The sequence below is a fragment of the Sorex fumeus genome, unplaced genomic scaffold (genome assembly GCF_029834395.1).
Source record: "Sorex fumeus unplaced genomic scaffold, SorFum_2.1 ptg000014l, whole genome shotgun sequence".
Lineage (NCBI taxonomy): Eukaryota > Metazoa > Chordata > Mammalia > Eulipotyphla > Soricidae > Sorex > Sorex fumeus.
The window spans coordinates 4618281-4644677 of record NW_026606071.1 but is presented as its reverse complement, the minus strand read 5'-3'; the positions used below and the strand labels follow the sequence as shown (position 1 = coordinate 4644677).

The 26397-nt window shown below is 34.6% G+C and overlaps 1 protein-coding gene across 3 annotated transcripts in view; it reads left to right on the top strand.

Annotated features, from left to right (window-relative positions):
* CALCRL (calcitonin receptor like receptor) overlaps positions 1–26397 on the top strand; it is a 99718-nt gene that overhangs the window by 68031 nt on the left and 5290 nt on the right. For all 3 annotated transcript variants that reach the window (XM_056111894.1, XM_056111893.1, XM_056111895.1), the window contains 6 exons: positions 16412–16538; positions 19980–20133; positions 21359–21419; positions 21504–21570; positions 24403–24621; positions 24776–24817. In XM_056111894.1, the coding sequence (XP_055967869.1) occupies positions 16412–16538; positions 19980–20133; positions 21359–21419; positions 21504–21570; positions 24403–24621; positions 24776–24817 (670 nt within the window). The remainder of the gene's footprint in view (positions 1–16411; positions 16539–19979; positions 20134–21358; positions 21420–21503; positions 21571–24402; positions 24622–24775; positions 24818–26397) is intronic.

The window sequence follows — 26397 nt, the reverse complement described above, 5'->3', positions numbered from 1 at the left end:
GTATACTGGTTTCAGATCCCACTGTTCTTACTTGCATAGAACAAACATGTGGGATTGAGGGATTTTTTTTCGCTGAGCTCAGAGATAGGGGTGATCTCTGAGCATTGCTTGATGTGACCTAAAATCAAAACCAATAAAAGTTAAATAAAAGAGTAAATATTTTATGTTAATACTTATTCCTGATAGACAAGTTATATAGCAGATGCTTTAATAACAAAATTTTAAAAATATAATCTCTAGTCTTATATTCTTCATGTTTCAATGAGTATATTACATCAGAAATCTTCTGCTTGTATGAGTCAGAGTTAGCTGTTCCCTATCTTTGACTTCCCAAACCTCTTTGAAGGTTCACAATAATTTGTTTTTTTTTTTTTTACTCCTGTCCCCATACCATGATAAGCTCAGTTCTGTAGGCTAGTTTTCATGTTCTGCTGCCTTTCTTTTTACTATTATATGCATGACTACCTATTATATAGTGGTAATGTTAAATGACTCTATGTGCTACATGTCTCTTTGAAACAATTGAGAAATTCCTATGTGTCAGGTACTTTGTCAGTCACTTTTGGCTACTTTGAGCACTGTGACCCATTATAAGTAAACTGAAGCTTGCTGAAAGAAGAATCAGTCTATGTAAATGGTGATGGCAAAGATTTCCCAGGGTTTAAAATGGCTACACTGCCCATTAAAATTAAGTTTTGTTTGATGTCAAGAGCATCCTTGCCATACTATCTCACCATTTAAAAAACACAACTCATCATAGACAATGTAATATTCATTATCAGTATGTATATATATATATATATAATTTCATATTCTATTCGAAACACTTCGATTTTCAATATTGTATGTGACAAACGTTAACACATAGTAAAGCAGGTCCACTTGCCTTGCATGTATGCTGACCTGGGTTCAATCCCTGGCACTCAATGTAGTACTTTTAGTCTTTTCAGGAGTGATCCCTGAGTGCAAAGCCAGGAGTAATCCCTGAGCATACTGGGTGTGACTCCCCAAAACAGATAAACAAAAGTATACTGTTAATGACAGGGTTTCATTATGTTACAACATTCAAAAAATCTCCCCAAATCACTCCTTCCACCAGAATGTCTGCTTCCCTCCAATGTTGTCTCAGAGGAACCCCCTAACCCTCTGACACACAGACACAACACACACACACACACACACACACACACACACACAATTTCAAACTCCTGTCCCCATGCCATAATAAGCTCAGTTCTGTAAACCAGTTTTATTGTTCTGTTGTTTTTGATCATTTGTTGAAATGATGTTAAAAGGTGTTGAAAGGTGTGAAAACCCCTTACTCTGTTTCTTCATATCTCACAGGTACGAAATCTCCTTTGTAACTGCCGCTCTTTTTCTGACTATCTTCATTTAGCATGATAATCTCCAGCTCCAACCACATAGTAATCAGATGAACAATTCAGTCTTTTCTTACAGTTGAGTCCAGTAAAAGCTTTCCATACCCAAAAGTCGTCACATTGCTTACTTGGTAATCAAATCCAGATTAAATAGATTTTGGTTGATTTTCAGATACTTCTACTGTGTGTGCCCCAACATTAATTGTTAAGACAGGAAGCAGGGGTCAGCAATAGCATAGTGGGATGGGTGTTTGCCTAGAATGTGAACCCAGGTTCAAACACTGGCATCCCATATGGTGTTCTGAGCACTGCTAGAAGTGATCCCTGACACAGAACCAGGAGTAAGCTCTGAGCACTGCTAGGTGTGACCTAAAAGACAAATAAGTAAACAATAAGTATATCTATATAAATACAAAAGGAAATAGCTAAATATAGTAAAAACAGTCTCCACTGCAACAGGAAGCAAAAACAGGATGAATATCACAGTTCGTTCTATGAGAGGGGGAATCATCTTTACTGTGCTACTTTAAACGGCCCATAGCTTGGCACAGGAATTTATAGAGTTGGAGGCCCTCAATAATTTATGGGGACCTATCAAGCAGTGCTGTGGATGTCAGTCCAGGAACCATGCTCGGAAATTCTCGGCTTGCCTGTACAGACCTGATCAATCGGTGTCTGGCTGAGGAGTGCTGGAGGCTATTTGGGCTACCCTATGGCACGTGGGGACCACCAGGACATAACTGTTAGTGCCCAGGGAGCTGTGCAATGCCAGGAATTAAATTTGTGTTCTCATACACATAAGTCATGTATTCAAGCACTTTCAGGTGTCTCCCCAACTCACAACTGAAATTTTTTTCTTTTTAATTTTTATTAGTGAAAGCTGGGCTGGAGCGATTAGCATAGTGGGTAGGGTGTTTCCCTTGCACGCGGCTGACCTGGCCAACGCAGGTTCGATTCCTCCGCCACTCTCAGAGAGCCCAGCAAGCTACTTAGAGTATCTAGCCTGCACGGTAAAGCCTGGCAAGCTAGGCAAGCTACCTGTGTTGTATTCGATATGGCAAACAAGGTAACAAGTCTCACAATGGAGACGTTACTGGGCTCACTCCAGCAAATTGATGAACAATGGGAGGACAGTGATAGGGACAGTGACTCATTAAACACCATGAGGTACAGTTGTGTACTTACAAGTTTATGTGCTTGGGTTTCAGTTCTACAATGATTGAGTACCCATCCCTCCAACCGTGCCCATTCTCCACCACCAATGATCCCAGTATCCCTCCCACCCCCGTCCCCCCCATTCCACCCCACCTCTGTGGCAGGGCATTCCCCTTTATTTCCTCTATCCTTTTGGGTGCTATGGTTTGCAAAAAAGGCATTGAGTGGCAATCATGTTCAGTCTATAGTTTACTTTCAGCATGCATCTCCCTTTTTGGGAGGATCCTCCCAACACCTTTTACTTGGTTCTCCCTTCTCTATCTGAGCTGCCTTTTCGCCTAGCATGTGCGGCTGGCCTCCAAGCCATGGAGTGAACCTCCTGGTACTTATCTAGGCTATTCTTGGGTGTTAGTCTCCTATTTTGTTACTTTATATTCCCCAGCCCAGATTAATACAATCTTTCTATGTCTATCCCTCTCTTTCTGACTCATTTTGCTTAACATGATACTTTCCGTGTAGTACCACTTGTATGTAAATTTCATGACTTCATCTTTTCTAACAGTTACATAGTACTTCATTGTGTAGATCTATCAAAGTTTCTGTAACCAGTCATCTGTTCTCTGGTACACAGGTTTTTTACAGATTTTGGCTATGGTGAACAGTGCAGCAATGAACGTACAAGTGCAGATGTCATTTCGACTACTCTTTTTCCCCTCTGGGATATATTTCCGGGAGTGGTATTGCTGCATCAAATGGGAGCTCAATTTCTAACTTTTTGAGAATTGTCCATACTGTTTTCCAAAAGGACTGAAGCAGTTGGCATTCCCACCAGCAGTGAAGGAGGGTCCCTTTCTCACCACAGCTACGCCGACACTAGTTGCTTTTGTTATTTTGGATGTGAGCCAGTCTCTGTGGTGTGAGATGATATCTCATTGTGGTTTTGATCTGCATCTTCCTGATGATTAGTGTTGTAGAGCATTTTCTCATGTGCCTTTTTTCCATTTGGATTTCTTCTTTGAGGAAGTTTCTGTTCATTTCGTCTCCCCATTTTTGGATGAGGTTGTATGTTTTCTTCTTGTGGAGTTCTACCAGTACTTTGCATATCCTTGATATTAACCCCTTGTTGGATGGGTTTTAGGCAAATATCCTTTCCCATTCTGTAGATTGTCTTTGTATTTTGGTCACTGTTTCTTTTGAGGTGCAGAAGCTTCTTAGTTTAACATGGTCCCATTTGTCTGTCTCTGTTTTCACTTGCTTGGCCTGTGGTGTGTCATCTTTGAAGAAACCGTTAGCTTCAATGTCATGGAGGGTTTTGCCAACCTTCAATGTACTTTATGGATTCTGGTCTGATGTTGAGGTCTTTAATCCATTTTGAGCTTAGTTTTGTGCATGGTCTTAGGCAGAGATCTGAGCCCATTTATTTTGCATGTAGCTATCCAGTTTTGCCAGCACAATTTGTTAAAGAGGATTTCCTTGCTCCACTTCACATTTCTCTCTACCTTATCAAAGATTAGATGATCATACGTATGGGGGGAGATGTCAGTATATTCAACCCTGTTCCATTGATCTGCAGCTCTGCCTTTTTTCCAGTACCGTGCTGTTTTAATTATTACTGCTTTGTAGTAGAGTTTGAAGTTAGGGAGGTTGATTCCTCCCATTTTCTTTTTCCCAAGCTTTAGCTATTCATGGGGGCTTATTGTTCCACATGAATTTCAGGAGTGTTTGCTCTGTTTCTTTGAAGAATGTCATGGGTATCAATACAGGGATAGCATTGAATTTGTACAATGCTTTGGGGAATACTGCCATTTTGACTAGGTTAATTCTCCTGATCCATGAACAGAGGATACCTTTCCATTTCCTCATGTCCTCTTTTATTTCCTGAAGTAGCGTTTTGTAGTTTTCTTTGTACAGGTCTTTTACTTCCTTAGTTAAACTGATTCCTAGGTACTTGATTTTCTGGGGCACAATTGTGAACGCGATTTTGTTTCATGTCACTTTGTTCTCTCTCACTATTTGCATATAGGAAAGCCATGGACTTTGGGGTATTGATTTTATAGCCTGCAACTTTACTATACAAGTCTATTGTTTCTAGGAGTTTCTTGGTAGAGGTTTTAGGGTTCTCTAAGTATAGTATCATATCATCTGCAAATAGTGAGAGCTTGATTTCTTCCTTTTCTACCTGACTGCACTTAATATCTTTTTCTTGTCTAACCACTATTGCAAGTACTTCCAGTACTATATTGAACAGTAGTGGAGAGAGTGGGCATCCTTTTCTCGTCCCTGATCTTAGAGGGAAGGCTCTCAGTTTTTCCCCATTGAGAATGATACTTGTTGTAGTCTTGTGGTAGATGGCTTTAACTATATTGAGAAAAGTCCCCTCTATACTTATTTTGGCGAGGGTTTTTATCATAAACGGTTGTTGGATCTTGTCAAATGCTTTCTCTGCATCTATTGATATGATCATATGATTTTTATCTTTTGTTGATATGATGGATTATGTTGATTGATTTCTGAATGTTAAACCATCCTTGCATCCCCTGTATGAATTCCACTTGGTCATGGTGTACGATTTTTTTGATGAGTTGTTGAATTCTATTTGCTAGTATTTTGTTAAGAATCTTCGCATCCTTGTTCATCAGGGGTGTCGGCCTGTAGTTTTCTTTTCTTGTTGTGTCCTTATTTCGTTTTGGTATTAGAGAGATACGGGCTTCATAGAAACTGTTTGGGAGAGTTTCTGTTTCTTCAATGTCCTGGAAAAGCTTGAGAAGAACTGGCAATAGGTCCTTTTTAAATGTTTGAAAAAATTCGCTAGTGAATCCATCTGGACCTGGGCTTTTGTTTTTGGGAAGACTTTTGATTACAGTTTCTATTTCTTTGATGTTAATAGGACTCTTCAGATACTCTAGATCTTATTGATTCAGCTTTGGGAGATTATAGGAATCCAGGAATTTATCCATTTCTTCTAGGTTGAAAATTATTTTTTAAAATTTTTTATTAGTGAGACACCATGAGGTACAGTTATAGATTTACAAATTTTGTGCTTGGGTTTCAATTATACAATGATCATATACCCATCCCTCCACCAGTGCCCATTTCCCACCACCACGGATCCCAGTATCCCTCCCACCCCCCATTCCCCCCCCCCCCCATCCCATCTTGCCTCTGTGGCAGGGCATTCCCTTTTGTTCTCTCTCTCTTTTTGGCTGTTGTGGTTTGCAAAAGAGGCATTGAGTGGCAATCATGTTTGGTCTATAGTCTACTTTCATCATGCTTCTCCCATCCTGGTCCTGGGAGGATCCTTCCAACACCCTTTATTTGGTGCTCCCTTCTCTATCTGAGCTGCCTTTTCCCCTAGCATGTGTGACTGGCCTCCAAGCCATGATGAAAGGACTCAAATGCTCATTTCTAGGGCCAGCTTTCCCATGATGCCTCTGTGACATTAGACCAGTCCCTTGATTTCTTTCAGTTTTGTTTTTCTGACGTCTTTCTCTTTACCAACAAAGAAAGACATTAGTTAAGACTCCTCAAAATTCTAATCAACAGAAGCATCTGTGGAAAACAGTGCAGTAAGCCTTCAAATGAGATGGAAGGAGGAGCATGGCCACTTTACAAAATGTTGGACACAATGGTTAATAAAAATATGTTCAGATAAAGTCAGCAGCGATGGGAATTTTGATTTCCTTCCAACTAACCTGGAAACAATTTGTAGAGTCGCTGAAGTTTCCCCAGAAATTCATTATGTACAAAAGAAACCTATCCGTACCTCCTTTTGGCTTCTTAAGCCAGCTTCTCAGACTGAAGTCTTTTTTACTAAGTCCTTGGTAGAGAAAGTCCCTCCCCCCCACTTTTTGTTAATTGAGTATCACTGATCAATCCTAGTAAAAATCAAGAATCACACCAAAGAAGTTGCTTTAGGGTACTATACATCATTTATTATTTTAAAGATAAAAGTCTACTGCTCATTTATGCTTTAAATTAGAAACAGAAAACATAAAACACTCTTTATGTACCAGATATACTTCAGTTTTATATTAGAGTCAATTAAATGAAGGAGTCAGAGGAAGATAAAAAGAAAGGAAACAGAAAGGGAGGGAAAGAGACAGCCAGAATTTCAGGGTTTGCCAAGCACTGGGAGGCAGTGACTCTTACTCATAATGATACATGGAAAAACAAAACAAAACACTTAGATTAAATAAATAAATAAAATTTACTTGAATTAGTTATAAATTATATTTTAATCACTGACTAAAATATGGCAACACAGCAAATCTTGTTCTTCAACCGAGACAAAGGACTTCATCTTGCACACAAAAGAGCATATATAATATCTGCCTTATGTGGGGGGGAAGGAGTATTTTTTAACCTTCATTTCTCTGACTTTCATGAATTCCAAATGATTTTAAAGCCATATTGCCTATTTTCAGTGGTACACATGATGATACTGTTTCTAGGTAGCTGAGACAAGCTATACCTTCCTCAATACAGAAAAAAATAAATAAATATAATCCAGGTGTTAAACCAAAGCTTTTTCAAGTTTTTCAAAATAATCCATAGTACTTAATGTTTCTTTAAGCACAAAAATTCTTATTTTTCTTTTTTGCTCATATCTAACTATATTAAATCAATATTGTGGACTTTGATCTCATGTTTAGTTTCTTCATATTTATCTTGAAGTAGGATAAACATGATTTTCTTTTTTAAACTATATATTCCCTCCCAAATTGTTTACATTTGAATCTTTAAATCAGCCTTAAGCAGAGATATTTACTCATGGATATTCTACATTGAAATACAGAGAATAAAGAGTATTATTCTACTAATCATATTCTGTATAACTCTGTTTGCACATTAAAATGTTAACTTAAATACGTGGTTCAAAATTTTCCAGAGAGCAAAAAATAACCACATGCTGATCTCTGTTAATATACCCCTCACTTCTTTTCCAGGATCCTTTTACTCTCAAATCCTGTGGGAGTATTTCATTCATTGAAAATGTGATATGCTTCATGTTTCAAGATACATGCTATATATAATTGTATCTACCCCAGGATAATTCTAGCTTAACATTGGGAATTATTTACTTGACAAAAGTTTTTCTTATAATGTTTAATTAGATCTTACTCCTGGGTTCTATATTAGAATTAATAAATTTTAATCACTGTACTGAATACTTCTCCAAAAACTGAACATGGTGAAACCTGAAAACATTCTTATTCAGTGATAAGAGGCATGGTTAGAAATCTTTTTAAACATGTCTCGAGCGGGCAAGCTACCGAGAGTATTTGATATGCCAGACACAGTAACAACAAACATGTCTATTGTAATAATATATAAGAGCATTGAATTACCACATTGGAATATTAGATCTAAGCAAGCATAGAGTGGTGCAAGAAGTAATAAATTTATTCTGACTCAAAGCAGTTCCACAAGAGTATATCTAGAGTATAATTGCTATTACTGCTATGGAGCTCAATTTGAGTTGTGGCAACACAAAATAACTGGAATTAAATAATTTTGAGTTATTCTGAAAAGTGTAGTTAGTACATAAAGCCATAATTGAATATAAAGATTGCATATTTCTGTAATACTAGGATACCATTTATATATTAATGATTTTTTATAAATAAGCAACTTTTATACATGTATTTCTTTTACATTAGCAAACTCAAATAAAGGCTTATTAAGCAAACCTACATTTTCAAGAAAATAGAATGAAAAATTATTTAAGAATATTAGTGATCTTTTGTTGGTATACACATATGTAGTCATATGAATGGAGTTAATCTTTGTAATTTGAAAAGAAAAGCTAGGTAATATATTTTTCTCCCAGAAACGGTACTATAACCTTCTATTTCAGTGTCCACACTTGCAGATATAATTTATTTTCTTAGACTTTAGTCCCATGTCACTAATTATATCTGTGGAAAGTAAAAATAAACCTTTTAATTTCCAACATCTTTTAGTAGTAAAAGCAAACAAAAAATTGTATTACATAAGTAGCATTTGCTTATGAAACATTAAGGCATAACAAAAGAATGTGAACTACAGAATTAAAAAAATCAGTAAATAATGGTTTTTCAGTAATAGTGGTTCAGTAAGTTATTCAGTAAATAATGGTTTTTGAATTTAATTGTTTTCAATTTGGAATGGGAAAAAAATCCAGCATGGACTTTTCTTTATGCTCTAACTATTGTCTTCTAACTCCTCAAAAACGTTAAGCTCAGGAGATTGACTCAGGCTGATATCTCATCTTAGATAGCCAACCTTCCTTCCTTCCTTCCTTCCTTCCTTCCTTCCTTCCTTCCTTCCTTCCTTCCTTCCTTCCTTCCCCCTTCCTCCCTTCTCTCTCTCTCTTTCTCTTTCTTTCTTTCTTTCTTTCTTTCTTTCTTTCTTTCTTTCTCTCTTTCTTTCTCTCTTTCTTCTTCCTTTCTTTCTCTCTTTCTTTCTTTCTTTCTTTCTTTCTTTCTTTCTTTCTTTCTTTCTTTCTTTCTTTCTTTCTTTCTTTCTCCCTCTTTCTTTCTTCTTCCTTTTAGCACTGGGCTCATACCCAGGTCTTAAGGATGCAAGTCATCACATTTCTATTGAGCCATATCCATGTCCTTCTTAAGTTTTCCCTTGCTTCATTTCTTTCTTGAGTATTTCTCTCACTCTGACCACAGTCTTTAGCTCTTAATCCTATTTTTCTTTCGAAAATATATACAACACTCTCTGGAATCACATTATAGAACTTAAGTGACTCAACTATTCTCTACCACATGTGCATAAGATCAGGACCTTTCTGTGTTTTATTCACAACTGTTTCCCAATATATTGCTCCGTATAAAAACTGCAACAAAGTAGATAAATATTAAGAGAGATATAGCCCTATTGTTCCCTAAAGGAGAGAGTTCAGAGGGTCTGAGCTCATGCTTTGCAAGCAGATGATTCAGGTTTGATTCCCACTAACCACTACCAGGAACAACCTCCCCCTCTCAACACATCACTGTTATAAGTACACAGGAGATTGACTCAGGTTTCACTCCCAGAAACCCCCAAAATAGAAAACTGTTCAATATTCAAATTCTGTATGACACTTTATAAGATTCTGACCTTACATTTATCTCTATTCCTTAAAGGGTAATGATACTTAGACACTATTAAATGAGATTTAAAAAATAAAACACATCTCTGTATCTGGAATGTTTTAAGGACCCCATAAAAGTTGGTGGCCTTATTTAGAACTTTACATCCCAATAGCACTGTAGCACTGTAGCACTGTACTCCCGTTGTTCATCGATTTGCTAGAGGGTACCAGTAACGTCTCCATTGTGAGACTCATTGTTACTGTTTTTGGCATATTGAGTGTGACATGGGGAGCTTGCTAGGCTCTGCCATGTGGGCGGGATACTTTTAGTAGCTTGCTGGGCTCTCCGAGAGGGACGGAGGAGTCGAACCCAGGTCGGTCGCATGCAAGGGAAATGCCCTACCTGCTGTGCTATCACTCCAACCCTATATCCTAATAATAATGTAATAATCATAGATCATCAAAAAGCCCATGTTTTTCTTCTCTTGGTTTCCTACCCATTAGGTCTTGAGGAAGAGTAATTGTATTGGGGCAGTTCACATAGAAGAATAAAACACACACACACAATGAGCATATTTGTTTCTTATGCAGATCATACTAATCTGTTATATTATATTAACATCCCTGAAAGCTGAGGCCAGGGGAGTAGGGAGTACGATGGAACATATACAAGCATTCCCCTCCAAGTGAACTTTTACTGGGCTTCTTGGTTTAAACACTCTGGCAGTCATCTTATTAGAATCTATGAATCATTAGCATCCTACAACAAACATTTGTTGACAGAGCTATCTACATTCTGTGTTACATAACCCAAATGATTCCACCAATTTAAGATGCTATTCCCTAAGCAAAAGAGAGCCATATTTCTTATTCTTTAATGTTTTTGATTTGTACCTGTTGCTTGGGACAGTGCTCAGATTTGTGTGAATACATGATTAATGTTTTTATGGGACAAAGAAACCCAATCAGCATGTGAGACTTAGATAAAATAGACGAAGAAAGCAACACAGCTTTCTTATAAATGTTATCATAATCATTGTTTTCCTATAATGATGAATTTTACTTAATATTAGCATTGAAAAATGTAATTTAGAACTTTGTATCTTAGTTTAAAGTCAAGTGGAAAACAGAGGCAAGTATTTTGTCCTGTTGTAACAAGATCAAGCTTCAAATGGGCTTTTTGGACTCATGATGAAGGGTTTTTGTTCCTAGGGATATCTTGCTATATTTTCCATACTACAGTCTTCAGGTCAGGTTAGCTTTTCCTAACCCCAACAGGGTCCTTTTTCAGTTATTTCTTTTGGAATATTACATAGCTTGTTCCCTGACCTTGCTTTTTGCCTATTATACTTCTTATGACCCTTCAGCTATCCCATGTCAAAACCAGGGTAGCTTACAGCTTGCCTGAGTCTACCCAAGTCCCTCTGTAAGACCCACCTTTTTGGGTGTAAGGAATTAAGGTCAATCTAAGGGCAATTGAGGCTTAGGTTAAGTTAATAGATGACAGATGCCCAGTAATTAATATTTTTCAGAGTCAATTAACTTCCATATTCAAAATCATAACATTAATTCTCTTCCTGTGTCTATACAAATGGCATCACTCTAAAAAATATACAGAAGACAAAAAGGAACGAGAAAAGCAAACACTTCACTTACAGATATAAAATCCAGTGCCATCAGATGTTTGACTTTATAAATTACCACATCTGATCTAGAGATATTTGTGACTAGCTGATAGGGGAAGAGAACATAAATGAGAGGTTAAAGATAAACACAGAAGATTGGGAGAGCCCTGTGAATTGGGTGTGCCCCCAGGAGCACTGTAGTGAGTATAAAGGCCCTCCTGTTGTTCGTCGATTTGCGCGAGCGGGCCTAGTAACCTCTCCATTGGAGACTTCGTTGTTACTGTGTCTGGCATTCAATTCAAATAAGCTGTCTACAGTAGGGGAAAGGACAACCCAATGTTAAGACTTAAATGCTTGTAACTATAACCCAATAGCACTCCACGTGGCCCCTCACTCTCCTGAAGTGATCCCTGAGAGCAGAGACAGGAGTAAACCTTGAGTGCTTCCAGATTTGGCCCAAAAACCAAACAAACAAATAAATAAGTCATATGATAATTGGGCTGAAATATCTAACTTAAAATTGGATGCTTGGCATGATTGAATATTATGCAATCACCGACATGGTTTATCTCATTTAACCTTCAAGACAATTCTATGAAGTACTATTCCTTTATAACAGAGAAAAAAACTGAAAATTAGTTTTTGAGTAAGCTGCCAAAAGTCATCAAGTACTGACTTGATGCTATGCACTTTTCATTGTTCGATAGGAGGATCGAGGCTTGGATAACAATGCTTATATTGACCATGCATGGTAAACAATGAAACCCAATGGTTTTGTTGGCACACCTTCGCGAATTGACTTTTTAACTCTACTTAACAGAAATACATGTTAACATCATGTTCTAAAATAATTATAGAGTATATAAAATGGAAACAATTCAGTCCCCAGATATACAGTTTCTATCTTCTGTGGTTATGCTAGCATAGACAGAGATATTATAACATAAGGAAACAGAACATTCTTTACAAACACTTCCTTTCTGCCTATAAAATAATTGCTTTAATGTTTTGAATAGAATAAGCACATAAGAATTTACAGTAGGTAAAATTGGATGCAGGTTAACACTGGAAAAAATATCCAGTATGGTTAGGCTTTTATTTAAACAAATCAGCATGTTTACCACATACATGCTTGTTTTTCATTTATAAGCTAATTTTATGTGTACTAATGTACTAACATGTGTTAATTAATATGTTTAGAAAGAAATATGTGTAACTAGAAAAATATAAGTCATTTTACCAGAAGACATTGATAGAAAGCATATGTCAGATAGGATTGTCTGCATTTATGTTACACAGTAAGCCATGACAGAAAAAGATGCTAAAGCAATAACATAAATTAATATAGCAGGGAATATTTATACATTACTAAGTGAAATGATTTCACAATTGTTCAATTTATTATAACAATTTGGATAAGCTGAATGTCAGGGTTTCCTAAACATTTGTATAAAGGTAGATTTCCCTATCTATCATATTATTTGGGTAATTTTGTAAAACATTGGAAGGAAACTTGATGTTTGTATTGATATTATTTAATGTGTCCTATAAAGTGTTCATTTTAAATAGAATTGTATGCTTTCAGAATTGAAACCAGCAGCTAATTTTTAAGAAGTTAACTTTTTTGTTTTAACATATATAAAGGTTTTTGTTAGACTTTTTAAAAATCATATTTTACAAAGAGTGTTAATTCAGGTTGGGATTAACTAGAATGATAAAATAAAGGGAATTCTTTTTTCCCTTGTTTGTTTCTGGGCCACACCCAGCAATGTGCAGGGATTACTCACAGCTGTGCACTCAGGAATTATCCCTGGTGGTGCTTGGGAGACCATATGTGATACTGGGAATAATAACAAGGTCGACTGCATGTAAGGCAAGCACACTACTTGCTGTATATCACTCTAGCTCTCAAAAAAAAGGAATTCTTAATAGACAGATAGGTCAGTACTGAAAGATAAAAGGTTAAGCATATAAGGAAAACTCAGAAATGTTTCAACTTACTACAGTTTAGTATTTTAACTTATTTCTAGAGTTTTCACATGTGAAGATTCATCATATAAACGTTTATATTATGTCCCTCAGCTGATATTATTCAGCTTTTCATTTGGTATCGCTGTTTTTTTTTTATGATCCCAGTATCCCTTTGGCATTGCTGTTTTTGAAATTTATCTCTACTGTTTGTTTTCTTTCAATAAAATTTACTATTTACAAATATTTCTGATTTGCTATCTAATCAAACTCTTGTTATTCTTTTTTGTCATAATTTTAAAACCATGATAATTTATTGTTTAAGGATGTCTTAAGGAATGAACATGGATATAAGTGTGTTTAGCAGAAAAGGGCAAGTGAGTTCAATTAAGGACATTTTTTTCACATTATGGTAACTGAATTATATAAATTGCATTATTAAAAAGTTGCATAATTGCCTGTTACATGCTTCTTTTCAAAAAGGTGGGTAACTCTTGATTGACACAGATCAGAGCAAGCATTTTACAGTAAGACTATATAGACTACATATATCCATGGTGTTTACATACAATAATGATAAATTATAATTATAAATTATACATAATATGTCTTTTAAAACCATATTTTTCCTAGTCTCATGTTCATTAATTCTCTGTGTTCTCAGGAAACATGAAAGATTTATGTTATATGAATGGTATTTTATTAAAATTTGTAGAGATTCCTTTGTCTCAAACATAACCTTATTTCAATAATATTGAGAACAATACCATGCATTTGTTCAAATATTTCAAAGATCCTCCTTTTCATGAAATATATTTATTCTGTGCATTTATTCAGGCTGCCTCTCACTACCTTTGCACTGCAAAATTAAGTCAAATAAAGACTAATTTATATGAAAATACTGGCAATTTCAGTTATTTTTATTTTGTTGGACTCTAGTTGGAAGTATAAATTTATTGGCATTAAACACTATGATTAGTCTACAAACTATTTTTTCAAGAGGACTTTCATTAAAATCTCTCCTAATATTATCTATTCTATAGAAGGCATGGATTGAAATTCCATAAAAACTGATTTGACTTTAATTTGGTTCCAGATATAGGTATAATACAGTTTACTAAGTCCTCATGGAGCAAATAGAGCTTCACTTGCCCTTTGAGTATGAAGTCAGATATTTTCATATGGACAAAGCAATAGTCAGATATTGCTTTGTCCATATGAAAATATCTGACTTCATACTCAAAGGGCAAGTGAAGCTCTATTTGCTCCATGAGGACTTAGTAAACTGTATTAGCCACTTTGTGACTGGAGCGATAGCACAGTGGGTAGGGTGTTTGCCTTGCACACAGCCAACAATGGTCAACCTGAGTTCAATTCCTCTGCCCCTCTTGGAGAGCCCAGCAAGCTACCGAGAGTATCTCTCCTGAACAGCAAAGCCTGGCAAGATCCCTGTGATGTATTCGATATGCCAAACACAGAAACAACAAGTCTCACAATGGAGATGTTACTGGGCCTGCTCACAGCAAATCGATGAACAACGGGAGGACAGTGACAGTGATAGGACAACTTTGTAGAATGGAAGTGGAATCAATCTGAAGAATAACATTGCTTATCATAAATGATGACTTTCCTGAGATATGCATGTATATTAACTCCATGCATCCATTTTATCTGATACAAGTGGACTTCCAGTCAAAGACACTATTTCAATATCTTATGAATTAGTGAGACAATTTATAAAATTCAGTTGAAATAAGAAGGAGACATTGGTTAAGTTTTTAACTAATTTTAATTTTATAAAGTAGTTCACAATATTTAATTACATTTAATATTTGAACACCAATCCCAACACCATTACACCTTCCCACCACCATCTTTTGGAATTTTCCATCCTGAACCCCAACCCTTGTCCCAAAGCAGAACCAAAATAATTTATTTTTTGTTTTTTGTTATGAATAAACTTCTGAAAAGGAGCCAAAATTTTTTCCTTGGAGGAAAGTGTGTGAAGATTTTTGTGTTTCACCCAGGGGTCATTAAGCCCTTCTATAAGAGATTACTTACTAACATGTTGTTTAAAGTTGAGCCTTGTGTACTTAAATATATATGTATGTGTGTGTAGATAGATAGATAAATAGATCTGTAAAAATATATTTCCCTCTAATATTGTTTGCCTCCTATTTTAAAGCCCACCAAATGTGGTATGATACTCTTGGAATATGAGTGATATGAGGTATGAGATGTCCAGGAATAGCTTAACTCATGAGTGACTCTCAGTCCGAGTGTATGGAAAGCGGCCATGAACATGGCTGTGGTTGAGTTCTGGAAGTTTTTGGCTGCCAGGGCTGGGTATGTTGGGATAGGGAAAGGGTTCAGCTGTTCCCCCTCTGGGTTGCCCCAAATGAGACAGCCTCGCCTGGGGTCCGGAAACATGGCTACGGCATGTGTTCAGTTAAATTTTTAAACCAGTTTAATTTATTCTGAATACATTGCCATATTTTCATGGTTAATCTTCACTTTTATCTCCTCCATCTATAATCTTCATTAGTAGAATAACTTAGAGTCCTAGAGTTAGCACTGCAGTTAGAGCACTTTACTAGGCCTGTTTGTTTATCCTCTACTTGGGTTCAATTTCTGGCATCACAGAGCTCTTGAGTATTTGTGTGGTCTGAAGGTCCCCAGCACTGCCAGGATGCTTTGTGTAATCCCAGGTACTGCAAGGTCCTGGCTTTGAACTTGCATTAAGAATAAGTGAACAGAAAAACAGGTGGCATGGTAATTTTTTTAAAGGTACTACCTATGTGAAAATGTGACAAATACAAAGTTTTCAGGTTAATAAGTTGCATGTTTGGGAGTTTTTGAAGCAAGAGTAAGGTTTGATTCCTGTACTATCTTTTTCATCCTTATGTTTCACATTTTCAGATGAATTAAAATATTATTTATATTGTGAAATTGGCCAAAAAATTTATGTAAATATCTTGTACAGATAATTTTCCAGCTCTACATTAGATTTCCTGTACAGAAACAACTAATTGGTTTCATTTTTAGGAATCACAGTTGTCCCTTAATTAATATTTTGTTACAAGTGAATCGTAGAGAGAAATTATTTCTTTTTAAGTTAGACCACCTGTTTCTGTGAGTGACTTATGAATGACTAGTATAAGAATTATTATTAATTTGTACAAAAGTATGATGTCAGTATACTGATTTCCCTTTCTTTTTAGGAGCCTAAGTTGTCAGAGGATTACTTTGCATAAAAACCTGTTCTTCTCATTTGTTTGTAATTCTCTTGTAACCATCATCCATCTCACTGCAGTGGCTAACAACCAGGCCTTAGTGGCCACAAATCCTGTAAGTAAAACCAGGCTGTGTCCTGAGGGCTAAAAGTTTAGTGATGAAGAAATAGCTCTGGGAGTCCTGACATGTATATTTTAAGGTCTGACGTTAGGATATGAAAGAGGAATCCATATCTTTGTTTCCGTTATCTTATATTTTACACATATTTTTGCCTATTTTATGACTAGATATTTGTTTCTGGTGATACATTAAGGGCTAATGACTAAATAACATTTATTCAATTGAACTAAAAATCAATCAAATCAGGTGAAAGAGATAGCCAGTAAGGCACTTGTTTTGCATGTGGTCAACCCCAGGCTATTTCTTGGCATCACATATGTTCTCCTGAGCATCATCACCAAGAGTGATACTTGAGCACAGAATCAGGAATAATCCCTAAGTACTGACAGGTGTGGGCAAAAACAAACAAAAAGTTAACCAAGTCAGATAATCAATGAGTTAGAAATAAAGTACATAAAAATAGGGGTTTTGTATGATATCATTTGATATTTAAACTTTAATAAAGCACTGGAAGAAGTGATTTTTATGCATTATTCTCTATATAACGTTAAGCTTTGTAAACATACAGTTTTTTTTATTGTTTTGGGTCCATACCCAGTTCTGCTCAGGAATGACTCCTGGCTCTGCACTCAGGGATCACTCCTGGAAGAACATACGAAATGTCAAGGACCAAACCCAGGTTGGACTCATGCAATGCTGGCAACATCCCTGATGTTCTATTTCTCCAGCCCCAACAAGCAGACAATTATTAAATCCACATTCTCATTCTCATCATCATTATCTCAAATTATTTACTTCTAATCTATTTGGAATCACAATATTTAGAATGAGTATCAGAAGGCATATAAAGTTAAGAAGGAAGATTGTCATAACATAAAGGCTATATCTCTAGAACTTAAGCTAAAATTTGCTTTCATATATATAAGAAAGCTAGATGTAAACATGAAGTCTATATGGATTAAAGCTAAAATTTGCTTTCAGATATATAAGAAAGCTAGATGTAAATATGAACTCTATATAGATTATAGTACTTGCAAAGTTATCCAGTTACAAACCAGGGACGGCAAGGAAGTTTTACCTAATGGGTCAATAAAGTCTATGTTTTATCTATACATTTAGGATAGCATTTTCAATTCGAAAATGCATTACTTTATTTACATATGTGCTACCTGATTGCTCAGTCTTGTGTATAGTTCCTCCTAAAGTTATTGTCTGAGGAAGGACACAGACTAATTATTTGGAAAATTGATTAATGTTCTATCATATTAGAGTGAATCTCTAGAGATTCGGAGTCTTTTCATGAAGCAGCTAAATAGGAGATTCAAAATCTTGTGTTTATATGTCGGGGTATTTTGCTTAACAAACAAATTGAAAAGTTAAGTATGGCTATTTCAGTATTTTTTGGAAAACATACAGTCTGCAATACCAATGTATAAAAATGTTTATTAAAACATTCTTAAAGTCTTTTTAATTTGTTCATATTTATTTATTGGGGTCACTCTCTGCAGTGCTCAGGGATTGCTCCTGACTCTGCACTCAGGGATTACTGGTAGGGGGGTCTCAGACAATTACATGTGGTATGGAGAATGGAATCAGGGTTAGGTGCATGCAAGACATTTGCTCTACCCCCTGTGCTGTTTCTCCTGCCCCATTTTAATTTTGTTTAAATATTGCACTGCACTGCACTGCCCTCCCATTGTTCATTGATTGCTAGAGCAATCCCAGTAATGTCTTCATCATGAGACTTGTTGTTACTGTGTTTGGCATATCGAATACATCACAGGTAGCTTGCCAGGCTTTGTCATGCGGGCTAGATACTCTTGGTAGCTTGCCGGGCTCTCTGAGTGGGGCTGAGTAATTGAACTCAGGTCTGCTGGGCTGGCTGCATGCAAGGCAAATGCCCTAAATATTACTATTTTCAATTAAATCAGGTGTTAGAAGTCAAAGTGGATATATTTATCTAATAATAGACAAAAATTTTAAGTTGAGATTTGTCATTTCTTGACAGTACAACAGGCAACTCACTTTTATATTTGAGAGAACTATCCTATTGCATAGATAATAACAAAGTATGTTATTTAAAGTGTGATGATATACATTCTACAAAAGTAGTTAATGAGTAGTTAGGTGTTATAAATATAGTTCAGTCAAACTACATTGTATTTAGTAGTGAAAGCAAAATTTGAATTATAAGACTTGCTTTTAAGGTGTTGTTTTAATTAATATATAAATCATAAAAATTACTTCTCTGGCACTAAATTTTAATCTATAAAAAATGACTAGTGATAATTTATGTATCACAGACACATTTTTATTGTTTATTTGCTTGGGGGCCACAACCAGCACTGCTCAGGATTAACTCCTGGTTCTACACTCAGGAGTCACTCCTGGTGGGCTCAGGGAACCATATGGGATGCTGGGGATTAAACCCAGGTTGACCGCATGCAAGGCAAACCCTCTAGCTGCTGTACTATATTTCCAGCCATTCATGAAAACATTTTAAATAAAATAAAGTGATAAATTAAAATATTTAAATTAAATCATATGCAAATCCTGTTTTACCATAAAATAGCAGTACTTTCAAATTCACTTCATTCACATTTATGTGTGTGTAAATAATGCAAACTGTAATAATTTCTACTAGTTATTTATGGAGTTACAGATTAGAAATTATGATTGGCATATTTCTGGGAGAGGCCTAAATTCCCTTTATTAAGAGAGGACACTGTACGTCTTCCTCCTTTGTGTGTGTGTTTTCAGTTCTATATATATATATACCTACCTCTCAGTTTCTGTAAGAGTAGAGAAGAGAAAGTAGTTACTCTGGAAAAGAGGAAGGAAGACCATAACTCTCATTTTTACCTTCATGAAACTGTGTTTGAATAAGATAAAACATGTTTTTATTAGAGTATCATTTAGTATGGATTTCTACTTTTAGCATTTGGTATTCAAGACTTTCCAAGTAGTAGGTAGTTTTAATAAATGCTTCTTAAAACTATTAAGATAATTTTTTAGTTTTTTTTGAAAACAGAATTCTATAGTCAGAGTTAATGGAATAATTAGTTTTCAATATATATATAATTTCATTGCTATGTGAAAGAAGTGCAGTTAGAGTTACACAATAACTCAATTTGCTAGAAAAAATTATGCTCACTAAATTGGAGCAGATTTAGAATTTGCACATTTCTTCGGCAGAATATCACTGTAAGCACTTGTAGTCTATTGAGACAAATATTTTTTAATTAATTATTTGTGACTGCAAACTTGAAAGGCACCATCTGATGAGGGTGAAGAGTTAATAGTAAGAATATGTGTAGAGAGAATATACATGTTTTTCTATTAGATTACAATATTTAATAGTTTAATTGTTAAGCTGTTGCTTCACATGTGGATTTATAGGCCAATGATTATGATTGTCATTTCTTTTCATCACAGGTTAGTTGTAAAATATCACAGTTCATTCATCTTTACCTGATGGGCTGTAACTATTTTTGGATGCTTTGTGAAGGCATTTATCTGCACACACTCATTGTGGTGGCTGTGTTTGCAGAGAAACAGCACTTGATGTGGTATTATTTTCTTGGTTGGGGTAAGTGTTATTACAGACATCTGGTGATTAATCTTAATAAGAAGATTTTAAAGAAAACAGACTTCCTTTGTAATAGAAAATATGCTTGTTATTAATCATTTAAACAATATCAGATGATTATTCTTTTCTTATTGTGATAAATTGGAATATTTAAACAAAATACCACTGCCTCATTATTTTCAGTAGTCACAGAACAATTAATATTGCAATATTTTTTCTGTTTAGTATTCCAGTGTATATCTTGGCTGAAAATATAATGACAAAAACAATAGAGTTATAATCACGAACTGGGAATCTGATCTTTGCACTAATAGGAATATCCTTTTCCTCTTGAAAAAAATATAATTCATTTTAAACAGCTTTGAAGTTTCATTTTAAAAATGTTTTTTAAAAGTTTACTCTGTCTTATAAGAGTGAAAGGATAAGTAAATGGATTAAGGCATTAAAAAGGTTCTGTTTTTTCCTCACCTCCTAATATTATTTATTGTATTATTCAGAAAGTAACTAATAACATACTTCTGGCATATTCAAAAATATGCAGGATAATAGAATTATAAAATACTTTAAATGAGTTAAATAGGATTAATTTCCAAAAATAACTTAGATTATGCTTTTTTATTTCTATAAATCTATCTATCTCTATTTCTTTAACAACCCGGTAAGACAATAGTGATAAAAATATGTAAACACACACATATAATCTTATGATTTAAGTTTATATATTGAAAATATTTATTTTATCTTTGAAATCTTCGAGCATGCAAAGTTTTGGATCCATATAAAACCCTTTATTTTTCGTAATGGTCTCAGCTTTTCCTCACATCTCATTATCTACCAAATAACGACCAGTTTTATTTCACATAAAATATATTCACGTCACTTTTATGGCCTTGAATTCAGAATCATTGATTTTAAATGATTTATATGACAGAAATAAAAAGGACCATGCACATTTGAAAATACAAATGCCTAATAGTCAAGAGTAATTACTTGATTATATAGATAGATAGTATTTATTCAATAAATGTTGTGACCATATCTATAAATATATAATATCATATCTATATAATATCTATAAATATATAATACCATATCTATAAATAGATAATATTTATTCAATAAATGTTTTCATAGTACCTATAAATTTCATGTCTTATGAGATATTTTAAAGTTTACATCTATTGAGTAAGTTGCCATTTATTTTCTTTTTCTTTGTTATCTATAGGATTTCCACTGATTCCTGCTTGTATACATGCTGTTGCAAGAAGTTTATATTATAATGACAAGTAAGATAACCTTACTTTTTTATTTCTATTGGAACTATGCAAAACAAATACACTTACTATCATGTCCTTGTTTCTTTCCCCCAGCTGCTGGATCAGTTCTGACACACATCTTCTGTACATTATTCATGGTCCAATTTGTGCTGCTTTATTGGTATGTGATTACAATTATTTTTTAAATTTCAATTATTTACTGAATTATCTGGATGGAATGATAGCACAGTGGTAGGGCATTTGCCTTGCGCACAGCCGGCCCGGCCCTCTTGGAGAGCCCGGCAAGTTAACAAGAGTAACTCGCCTGCATGGCAAAGCCTGGCAAGCTCCCCGTGATGTATTTGATATGCCAAACACAGTAACAAGTCTCACGATGGAGACATTACTGGGCTCGCTTGAGCAAATCAATAAACAATGGAAGGACAGTGTTACAGTGCAGTGCTACTGAATTATCTGATTTTTGGTATCTTTCATGATTCCAGTAGACATTGACTCATGATATTTGTTCAGAAAGCATTAATGAAATTACTACTCTTGAGATATTGACAGAGAAATCAATTTATAAGAGTCCCCAGGAACTAGTAGTGGGAAACTATAATCACGGCTAGACCAAATGAGTGCACAAAACAGTATTGTTGAGTTTGGGTAAGCATTAGGAGGGGTCTCACCAACAAGAGATCTGGCCTTAAGAAGAACACAGTTTCTGATGAAAACCACAGTCTGTCTGAAAACAAGAAAGAGGATTAAGGAATTTTTCAGCCTCTCTCTTCCCCTGCTCTGATTTCTTACTTCCTCCCATTGACAAACTCAAAGGATAAGGAAGTTTAGGTGATGATGTAGTCCTTGGAAATAAATCATATGATGTCAGAGAGCAGACGAGACATGGTCAAAGAATGAATTTACTAAATGGGATTGACAAATAAGAAAACCTACACACCTATGTTGGTAGTAAAGAAATATTCCAATAAAAAAAAAAGACTTTTAAATTGGAAAATTGGTACTTAAATATTGTTTACTATTATAACAATTATTACTAAACAGAAGAATATGAATTAGACATCTTTAAGAAAGTTTGCATGGGAAACAGAAGCCACACTTAGGAATTATTATTCAGATACAAAGAAATAATCTATTCAAGTTAACGTTCTTTGTCTAGTAGAATATTAGAGACCTGAACGCAATTGTGTTCTCTCATTCTGCAATTATGGCTACTATTGAATTAAATATGGAAAGGGAGGAGTCATATGTTTTGTAACCAAAATTTGAGACTTCCTAAGTCTTTTTTTAGATTTTTTTGAAAAATTTTGAATTAAATGTATTTTATTCTATTCTCTAAGTTCCAGTGAGTTATGTTAGAATAATTTTACAATCTCTCTCCAATAGAATTATTAAGTCAATATTGGTCATATAGTGGTCATTAAGTCAATATAGTGTCATAACTAAGATACAACTTCTAGAAGTACCATAAAAATTAGTGAAATTTATCCTGTAAGCATTTAAAAATTTTTAAAAATGCTTTAAATTTTTTTAAATGCTTTAAAGACATATGAAATGTTTTTTCCTGCGTAGGATTTATCTGAACTTTCTGAGCATTGGAGTCAGAACAAATTGCTTCCCTTCTCAACCAGTTTTACCCCAAGAGAGATGAAACTAAGATATAGTTCATATGGAATTTAAAATTCTTTCTCTATTTTCTTTTAAAATAAATAGAAGTATTTGCAAAACATAGAGGATGAGTTTCTAATTTTATAATTTGAACCAGAGTTTCTAATTTTATAATTTGTCATTTTGGAGAAGCACTTTGGATTTAGATATGTTCATATAACGAGGTTCAGATTGCTTCATTTCTGTTTTAAAAATAAAATTCATGTTGTGGCATATTAGAATTATTAAATTATGAACATATAAAAGTGTATTATATTTTCCTTTTATGTAGTATATGTGCTGCTGAAGCATCTTATAGGCTTTGTAATTTTCATTTAGTCAAAATTTATAACAATGAATGCTAAAGTAAGAAATATAATAAGGGTGTACTAACAGCTGATATGTTGATTTGTCACATTTCATTCTTACACCTGTTGCAGAGGCTTATTCTACTTTTGTCTTTAGCAGACACATTCCTATGTCTGTAAATATGTTGCTTTTCATAGATTTGCTTCCAGCAGATTTGTAGCCTCTGTATATTTTGAAGCATATGTTCCATTGAGTTATCTAAGAATAGTAGTGTAATAATTTTGTACTCAGATTTTTTGATAACACATGACTTAAATTAGCAAATTGGTGTTATTTACTGTTTTCTATATTAAGTGAACACATTATTTTTAAATGGTACTGTATTTAATTTATCACATTTATTCTATATTAAATAAACACATTTGTTTGAGACATTTTTTCTGCGCCAGTGCTCAAGTTTCGGTATGCAAGGAAGGCATACATATTACAAGTGACTCTCATCTGCAACCCAATTTTAGTATTTTATAAATTGTGCAAATTTAAATTCTATATTAGCACGTAGCTTTATTTTAGATTGTCAAACAAAGCACATGTTAGAAGTCAGAGTGAAAAACAAACAAAAAGGAAAGAGAATATTCTTGTACACTGGAATAATATATACAAGAATTCATAAAGTCAAGGGCCCTTAATGATAGTTGGAAATAATCGCTCTGGATAAAGAACTGCATGCTGAAAGTAGGTAAAGGACCAAACATGATAACCTCTCAGTACCTGTATTGCAGGTCTGGGGGATGTGGGGGTTCTGGTGGGAGGAAAGAAATTGGAGACATTGGTGGCAGGAAATGCACACTGGTGGAGGGATGGGTGTTGGAACATTGTATGACTGAAACCCAACCATGAACAGCTTTGTAACTGTGTATCTCATGGCGATTCAATAAAAAAAAGGAAAAGTAAAAATTCTTTCAAAAATCAAGGGTCCTTTAAATCCTCCTTAATATTAAATACAAAATGATGTTCATTTGGAATTTTTTTCTTACAGGTGAATCTTTTTTTCCTATTAAATATCGTTCGCGTTCTCATTACCAAGTTAAAAGGTACCCACCAAGCCGAATCCAATCTCTATATGAAAGCTGTAAGAGCTACACTTATCCTCGTGCCGTTACTGGGCATAGAGTTTGTGCTGATTCCCTGGCGCCCAGAGGGAAGGATTGCAGAAGAGGTGTATGATTACGTCATGCACATCCTAATGCATTATCAGGTAGGTGTGTCTGCATCACTGAGGCAACTTGCTAGATTTAGTATTAAGTATACCTACATGGCTGTGGTTTTGTTTTTCACTCTGAGTACAGCAGATGGTGGTAAATATTGTATACTTTTCATTTGAAATGAGACATTCTGTTTTTCATTTACAGGGTCTTTTGGTCTCTACAATTTTCTGCTTCTTTAATGGAGAGGTATGGTGATTGACTTTATTCTTTTTTCCTATTTTATATGTGCAATATGGTTTTTCTAGTGAGATGAAATTCCCCAGGAGTAACCATTTCAAATTTTATCTATATTAGGAAAAAGAATCATAGGATCTCTTTTTTAATGAAATTCTTTGCAAGAGCTTAGGTCATATTGAAAGGCAATTCAATCTGGCTTAAAAATATTACATTAGTGGCATATTCACTGAGCATTTTTATATTAATTTTGAATTATCTATATCTGGATTTTTGTCCAAGGTATAGTATTAGACAAACCATAACCTAATAGAGCTAGCACACTAATAAAGAGTAGAAAAGGGACATCTAAATTTCTTTCCTTTATTCTGTTTGCTTTCGTTTGACCTAATGCAATGTTTGGAAGCAATGGAGGATACAAGACAATTTTTTCAAAAGTGAATTCTCCATTATAAAAGGAGGATATTTATTAAGTTAAGAATTCAGAAAAACAAATTGTTTAATTCCAAGATATAGCAGTCTTTGTCTTTAAAGATTTTTATCCAAGGCTTTCCTAATTGGAAAGTTTCAAGTATTTTAGAAACATCCTTTATTATGCATATAAACCATGCTACATCTCCATGATATGAACTACACCAATTTCACTTTTTCTTTTTTAATCTATTTTACAAATTTCAACCTGTCAGAAGATTTTGAAAAGATTCAGAAACGTTTGCAAATCCTAACAGCAAGTCAGTTATCTCTGAGACTTACAGTAATTGAGAAGCTTAACACAAAACATCAGGGAAAAACAGATGGAATCAACTGGCATAAGTGAATAAGAACATTCCTATAAAACCATTCAACATTAGCAGCTATGCTTTGAATAAACAAAAATGCTATTTTCTATTATCATTTTATTTCTCTCTCACATATAATATTATTTTATGACACCTTTATATATTTTTTTATTATGCTGGGGATCAAACCGAGGTCTACTACATGCAAGGCTCGTGCTTTACCAGTAAACCACATTTCCAGTCCTCATGCTAATTTTATGTTAAAATATGCTTTAATTTAAAATATGGGTACTTGGAGCAGGGAGATAGTACAGTATGTGAGACACTTACATTTCACACAACCTGTCCAGGTTCCATGCATGGCACCACATATGGTCTCCTGACACAGATTGGTAAGGCCCAAAAGCAAACAAACAAGCAATATAAACAAACAAATATACACATATATTAAATTGGTACATAGAACTGCCACAGAATACATTATAGGATAGGAGCTTAGATGTAATGGTAGAGTACTTTGTGTTAGACAAGCCAGATATTTATATGGCATTTATAGGTACACTGAAATGACACCTTCATAATTTTTTGCCATACAGAGGACAGGGCAACTATTTTTCTGAAGTCAGAGAATCTAGTTAGAAAGAGTAAAATATTCATTCTGATAATCAAATACAATTATAATATGCTATTATAAATTATTATAAAAAACTGAATCAGACAATATGCTATCATAAATTTATTGTAAAAAACTGAATCAGACAATCTCAAATCAATTGTGAGATTTTATAATTAAATATAACTGCAATTACAGAT